This window comes from Montipora capricornis, chromosome 13 (assembly GCF_036669925.1).
Source record: "Montipora capricornis isolate CH-2021 chromosome 13, ASM3666992v2, whole genome shotgun sequence".
Lineage (NCBI taxonomy): Eukaryota > Metazoa > Cnidaria > Anthozoa > Scleractinia > Acroporidae > Montipora > Montipora capricornis.
The window spans coordinates 30,969,908-30,977,407 of record NC_090895.1 but is presented as its reverse complement, the minus strand read 5'-3'; the positions used below and the strand labels follow the sequence as shown (position 1 = coordinate 30,977,407).

The 7,500-nt window shown below is 36.4% G+C and overlaps 2 protein-coding genes across 2 annotated transcripts in view; one reads left to right on the top strand and one right to left on the bottom strand.

The window, feature by feature from the left end:
- LOC138028451 (probable ATP-dependent RNA helicase DDX23) overlaps window positions 1-88 on the bottom strand; it is a 936-nt gene extending 848 nt beyond the window's left edge. The window contains exon 1 of the mRNA XM_068875993.1: window positions 1-88. This exon is cut by the window's left edge and continues 848 nt beyond it. Within this exon, the coding sequence (XP_068732094.1) occupies window positions 1-30 (30 nt within the window). The 5' untranslated portion in view covers window positions 31-88.
- Window positions 89-94: 6 nt separating this feature from the next.
- The window catches only part of LOC138028450 (coiled-coil domain-containing protein 39-like), an 18,946-nt gene continuing 11,540 nt past the window's right edge, over window positions 95-7,500 (top strand). The window contains exons 1-9 of the mRNA XM_068875991.1: window positions 95-203; window positions 283-399; window positions 497-616; window positions 2,643-2,700; window positions 4,366-4,454; window positions 5,002-5,160; window positions 6,248-6,340; window positions 6,485-6,613; window positions 6,725-6,784. Coding sequence (XP_068732092.1) covers window positions 313-399; window positions 497-616; window positions 2,643-2,700; window positions 4,366-4,454; window positions 5,002-5,160; window positions 6,248-6,340; window positions 6,485-6,613; window positions 6,725-6,784 — 795 coding nt within the window. The 5' untranslated portion in view covers window positions 95-203; window positions 283-312. The remainder of the gene's footprint in view (window positions 204-282; window positions 400-496; window positions 617-2,642; window positions 2,701-4,365; window positions 4,455-5,001; window positions 5,161-6,247; window positions 6,341-6,484; window positions 6,614-6,724; window positions 6,785-7,500) is intronic.

Here is a 7,500-nt window from a genome sequence, read left to right as displayed (position 1 = left end):
TCTCTCTGTACTTTCGGATTTATTTCTCATTTTACTTAAAAAAGATTCACCTCCACAAATCGACTACCACCAAGTGTCGATGATTCAACATCCGGGATACCAAAGTATATCCGCTGGGAATTTCTCGTATTGCTGGCGCAGGTTGTTCGTTTCCACAACAACATTTTGCAAGGTTACGAGAATATTGTACCAGAAATTGTCCAGTAAGTACTCTTGAATTCATATTTTTTGGTTTTGAGAAGTATTTATGATCACACTTAAAGCTTATCTTGTTTTCTGAAGGCATTCTTAATTATTGCGTTGGGGTGCAAAATGGACGAGATTGTTAGTGAGCTGAACTTCGACGAAGGTATTGCTATGCCAGTGGCAAATTTGGAGAATAAACAACTGGAACACGAGGTGAGACCTACGAAATAGATGTAGATGTTTTGTTTTTCAATGGTAAATCGCAGTTAGTGGAACTTGGCTCAAGCTATTTTTTCTCTTTTTTTTCAAGGTTTCTTCTACACAGAAGAATATTACCTCTCATAAAGAACAACTCGATGAACACTCAGATAGAATTTACGCCATGAGTGAACATCTCAGAAATGTACAGCAGGAGCTACAACATACTCAGGTCATTATCATTAAATGTATATAAGTTTTATACAGTGCAATACATCTGCAAATATTCTAGAAGAAAATTAGCTTGCTTAAAAAGTGAATGAAATTAGAATGACATGTTGTAAGTACATTTTACACCAGATGCCATTACAACTACAAGGAGGACTATTAATTAGGGAAAGTTTCCAGCAAAAAGTTGTCACTACAAGCTTTCCTTATATATTATTAAAAAGACAAACATTTTCATTTTAGTGAAAACAAAAATCATTAATATGGCAGAGGCAAGTACACCTGTACCTGAGCTATAATAATAATAATAATAATAATATAATAATAATAATAATAATGATAATAATAATAATGAAGAAGTCAAAGTTTTGTGGGATATCAATGTTCAGTGTGACAATGTGATAGAGGCAAGAAGACCAGACATAATTGTAATGGACAAGAAAGAGCGAAAGGGGATAATCATCGACATTGCTGTACCAGCTGATGTAAGAGTAGGGGGAAAAGAAAGAGAAAAGTGGAAAAATACCAGGACTTGAAGAGAGAGATCGGAAGATTGTGGAAACTCAAAATGGTAGAAGTCGTACCTGTAGTGATAGGAGCCCTTGGAAGTGTTACCAAAGGATTTGATAGGTGGATTGAAAGGTTAGGGATACCATTCAATGCTGGAGTACTGCAAGGATATTGAGGAAAGTGTTGGAAATGTAAAGGAGAGATAATTTTGACTCGCCTAACAGAAGAAAAGACAGCAATGAGTCAACAGCCAGAACATGATGTTTAAAATAATAATAATAATATGTAGCTAATTAATAATAAAATAATAATAATAATAATAATTAATAATTAAAGCTCACTTCTTAGTGGCTATAATTCTTCTAGGATTTGCTACCGTGAGCATGTACACTTGAAAGAATAAAGAAATTTATTTAACATCATGTTTATGTGAAATGGCAACTGGCCAACGGCAGGCTGCTGCTTCTATTAAAGAAAAGCCTGGCAATTTTCCTGTCCTAAGTTGTTTAATTAATTGCTTTATTTTTGCTGGCAGATAACAGACAAGAAATAACCCTAAATGAAACATACCTATTATGTCTTTGATTTTTGGCAAATCACAAGTTCAACCTGCCTTTTTCCATCGATGCAATGCTAAATCTCTGTAATGTGAAACACCAAACCTACTGTGCTGCTCAAAACAAAAAAAACATTCATTCTTACAGTCCTCTTTGTACTCTAGTGAGGCTATTTGCTTGTGTTCCCTTGTTCCCCAAATTATTCTCAAACTTGTTCCCAGCTTTTTGATCCCTAAGATTGTTTCAAATTGTTTTGTTCCTTTGTTCCCAAAAATATTTTGCCAATGTTCCCCTGTTCCCCAGTTCCCCAGTTCATGTTCTCTTCTTCCCCAAAATCCCTGGGAGGGCCTTCAAGTGTAAAGACGTATTGTTACGCCATGGACCCCTAGAAAGAGACTTAAGTCAATTTTTCTATCTTGCCGCCAACCCGGGCAGAATCCTAGTCCTGGTTGCCTGAGCTTATGTAATGACCTTAAATTTCAATTTTTTTCAAACTGAATCCGTTTACATACAGAAGCAAGTTGTTTCAAAGCATTTTTAAAATTCAAGATGTGTGGAAATATATCTCACATAAAAATATTTCTCTTTGGAATGTTCAGCTTGTAAGTTACTTACTGCATTCACTATCAAGCGCGGTACGAGTCAACAATGAAAAAAGTGATTTCAGAGAGGAAGAGGGAGAGAGAGGAAAAAAATTAATAAGTTATTTACCAGCTAAGGGTCAGTCTGTATAGCGAAAAACTGTGTCCTTGGTCTTGAAAAGCTGCCCTCAGCCTGCAGCCTTGGGCAGCATTTTCAAGACCTTGCTCACAGTTTTTCCCTATACCGGACCTCCCAGCTACATGTAGCAAATAACATATTTATTATTATTTGAAGCTGCAATACATCACAATTATAATAATTATTAATACAGTAACTGTGGTCACTTATTTCCTTTTTATTTTGGTGGATTTTGTTGAACAGGAGTTGCTCAATGCAAGAAAAAGAGAAATAGAGACGGAAAGTCACATGAAACAGATTGGTGTGTATGCATAATTTTCATGTTATTTAACTAACCCTAATCCTAACCCTAACTCTAAATACAATGTAAAATCTAGCTTGAGCGGACAGTGCATCAGTGCAATCTGCTATCCTTTTCACGTCTCAATTTGTGAGTGATAAAGCAAGTGAGTTGCACTTTATTTAGCTTCTTCTTTCCTGAGAGGGTCCACATTGATGAGTGAAACCATCTAGCATTAAACAGCATAAAATCTGTCAGTGTTACCGGTAGTCTTAGTATGCAAAGGGTTTTTTATTTTTGATTTTTTATTTAATTCAATATTTATCCAGGGGCATCCAATTTAACAGAGCTAGTTTAAATGGAGCCCTGACAAAGCACAAAACAAAGACATAAAACATTAAAAACTAGACAAACAAATTAAGTTGTAAATGCAGTATGTACTGCAGGTGTTACTGTTTAAGATGGCTCTTTAGTTTGATTTTAAATTTGCTTGACGTCTCTACTTGCCTAATGTTTCTCGGAATGGTGTTGTAAGTTCGAGCGCCGTTTATTCTAAAGCTCCCCTGATACTTAGCAGTTAAGAGTTAAGAAGCTAGGCTAACAATATTTTTGATAGTAATATGAAACTGATAAATTCACGGCTGTCAAGGTAATCAATGAAATAAAATCAGAGCAGAGCTGAGCAGAGCAGAGCAGAGCAGAGTAGAGAACAAACAAACTCAACCCACATATGATGCCAAGTCTGGGAATCAAACCTAGGCTCTGTTTGTGGGAATTGAGTGCTCTCACCACTGTGCCATACCTGCTCCCCAGGAACATCCAGTGCAGAGTTGTATATACTCAAAGTTGTGTTAATGTTAACAAACAGGAAAGAATAGGTGTGCTGATAGACAGGTGTGTCTGTGTTGGCTGGGGAAGCACTGTCCATTTACATAAGAATGTTTTTTCTTGTAGTAAAGATAAGACTTAAACTATTTTGCTGTTAAATGGCAGGCTCCATAGATTATAGCTTCCGTAGTGAAAGGAAGAGTCTTTCTTAAATCAATAAAAATTGCCTTAATTTTTGGTTATCTTTACGAGGGTGCTTCTGTTTAATGGTTTTAAGTGTTGGAAAAGCAGACTCAAGATTTGATTAATCGTAAGAATAGAGGTATATTTAGAGAGTGATGCTGGAATTCGTTTTCAAGTGCCAACGGCCAAACTGCGTATTGGCTTGCATTAATCAAACTTTTGAAGCCAACCCAAAGATGATGAAATCAATGATATTGATGTGTGACATTATCCACCAATCAGCATCTTTGGTTCCCACAGTACGTTTGTACATTCAAACTTGATGCTGAAGGAAAGCGATGGAATCTGTACTGAAGAATTTCTAAAAACATATTATGGTATTTGAGCTGTGAAGTAAACTCCAATTCACTTTCCGGAGATGTAGTTGATCTTCCCGGTTATGTTCTAAAATTTGATTGATGGAAGCCAAAATGCAGTTTGGTGCGTGGCACTTGAAGGTGAGATTCCACAGAATTAGGAAAATCGCAGTAAAGGCCATGTTGTACAAAGGGTGTACATGTAAGTAGTGGTTTTGTGAGAAAAAAGCTTAAAAATAACGACTTATGCACTTTTATAAAAAGTCCTGCATTGCGGAAAGTCTGATGATTCACTTTTTTACTTTTGTTCCATCTTTAGCTCAACGGGAAGAAGGAAGGCTGAACAATGAAATAAAGAGAATAAACAGTGAAATAAAAGACTTGACAGAGAAACGTAATATTCTCGAGGTGAGAAAATACGGCTAAATTAAAGTGGCTGTTTACAAGGTGGAAAGTATAGCCCTCAAAAGATTTTAGTTGGTACATCATCCCAGCACCATAGATTTTATGGATTCTAGGACCTTTCTAAAGATGGAATCTTCTTTAATATCTGGTTAAGGAGATCTTAACATCATGTAGACAAATTATGTTCTCTGGCAAGATTCTAGTTGTGGGCAGGGATTCAGCCACAAAAACCAACAAAAATTTCTGATTTCTTTCATCTTCCTATCTCTAGGATCGAGTCATCCTGGCATGTAAATATTCCCTTTGTCTGGTTGCTTGTGCTGATGTTTCAGTAACAGCCAGAGATATACCTCTGATTTCCGTGCTGCAACATACATTACCGATCACCATAGCTCATGCTAGTTTCCTTGATTTTTACTTGAAGACCTCTTTTCATTCAAACTTGTTGAGCTGCTTCCAGGAGTCTTAGTAGAGTCACTGGCACAATGGAACACCTGCTTGCTCAATTTTGTATGAAATTTTAAAGTTCATTTTACTTTTTCTTTACAAGAACAACATTTTCAGAAACACACAACATCTAGAAGATCTGAAGAACCAGATGAACTGGGACCAAAAGGCATTAGAGGCGTGGCTGGAGGAATCTGCAAGGAAAGATGAAGATGCATTGACGCTCCAAAAGTACACGCGTGCTGATGAGGGCAAAGTGAAGGTAAAAGCTTTCTTTATAAACAGCCTTCTTGTGCTTTCACTAATAGTTTAGAGTAAGGCTTTTTAAGCACGAGACACACCACAGGAATCATTTTGAAGTAAGATACTGTGACACCTGTTTTGTATGAATAACTCGCTTGTTGTTTGATTAACAGTTATCCTTTTATTATTGAGTGTACCTTAGACCTTGACCCGTCCTTCCTAAAAAATAATATAACAATAAGAGGTTAATAACAACAATAATAATAATAACATTAATTTTGTGTTGTATGTGTTTACAAGAACTTTAAAGTGGTACCATGATAAAAAATTAACATTTTTTCTTCATATTTTGAAAGTCTGTTCGCGTAACACCTGCCTGGCAAAATTTTGAGCTTTGATTTTCATCCAAGGCTGTTAACTTTGCGTGTAAGTTTTGGATTTCATGGTCGACCATTACTTGCGTTCAAAACTGACCAGCTGGAACTCAGAGGGTTGGATCTAGAGAAAAGTGACGTCGTTCACTAAATAGCTTAAAATTTCAGCATGTAAAGGCAATTTATTATGTATGCTATATAACATGAGTTTACAAATCTGAAGCCTGGAACTCCTGTGCTGCATATTAATTCAGTTGCGTACAAACCCATTGCATTCTTAAACTAGTGAGTCTCTAATGTCATTTTCTCTTTGATCCAGCTCTCTCTAGATTTTAAAGCTAGTAATGGTGGACCATTAACCATCACTCAACTTAAGTCCAAAATCTTTTCTTTTTTTGTCAGGTAACTTTTTACTGTCTAATAATGAGGGTTTTTGTTTTCACTTACCTTTTGACAATCTGAGCAGAAGTCATCTTTACATGGTAAAGGAGATAAACACTTCTAAAAAACTAAAAATAAATTTGCTTCTTTTATAAAGGGCTTAACCCTGACCACTGGAAGTGAGACCTAACAGGTTTTACTCTGTCTAACGCCGGAGGATTTTACTCGTCAACTGCAGAGGCCGTCCTAGGGCATTCAAGGTGTCAATGGGTTAAGCAAAGTTTTGTTCTAAAGATGTCAAACTATTGCCAGCTCTTACCTGTTTGTGTTAATATTTTTGTGGTATTGCAGGAACTTACACTAAGAATGGAAAAAATGACAGATGATGCATCAAAGAAGAAGAGAGAACTGGAGCATGAGTTAACTCTTACAATGACAGCTCAGGTCAGTTGTTTGTCAAAGGATATCAATGATTAGATCAAGAGACTTGTTCTAAAATTTACCTCCAATTACTTTGTTTGGCTTCATGAAACTCTGCAATAAAGGTTCTCAATGTACATGTAGGCTCTTTGCATTTTGATAATTCAGATCGAATTAGACAAGACTGCAGAAGAGTTCCGCAAGGCACATAGTGAGAGACAAGAATTACTACGGCAATGGGAGAACACCATTGAACAGATGCAGAAGAGGGACAGAGAGATGGATCAACTGGCTGTGGTATGTCCCTGTTTGAAAGCCTCTTTTAAATGTGCTGCTGCAGGTTGTAGAAATTTTACACAGTTTTACAAAATTAATGGAGTTATTTAATTTGTTTTCTTTCTGCATAAGAAACTAGCTGAAGTAAAGCTTGAAGTGAGGGACAGAGAAGAACAAACCCAGGAAAAGCAGGTGACTATCCGGGTTCTTGTTAAGATTTTGAATAGGAGGATAAAAGACAACAATACCAGGTAATGAAGTACAACAAAATCTGGTACACATCACAATTCATCATTACTTGACTTCCATCAACATAGCCGGTAAAATGTACTTGAAAAGCCGGTAAAAAGAACCGGTTACCAGCTCTTAATATAAATAAGAAGCCTGAACTATGCCTCTTCCAATAAAAGACCTAGTTAATAACAGAGTTTATTAAATTCTTAGCCTTGGTTAATGCATTTCCCGTGCTCCGATTGGCTTACTCAATCTCGGTTATCAGCTCAAGACATATACCTTAGTTTGACCTTATATGGCAATTAATGATTGCACTAAGTGTTGCTAAGCTAAAATTATTTTCACCGGAAAGCAAAATTTCTCTCTGAATAAAGCAAAAAAAAAACGTTTTTGTGGAAAGTTCTGGTCAATTCCAATGTTTAGAAGTATGCGAAAAGGTAAGAAATGTTTTTGTGATGAGCCAGAGAGTCTGTCTGACCACCAGGTATTACACAACATCACATCTTCATCAAGTTTTTTCAATTTTGCTAGGATTTTCTTGCTTATTTTGCTCGTATTTCGTTCTTCCAAACTTTTGGAGTTTTTCGTGCTTGTTGGATATGAGACTGGTTATAGCCAACTCAGTGCTACGTGCCTGGTTGGCTATTTACCATCTCATATCCAACATGCACTCA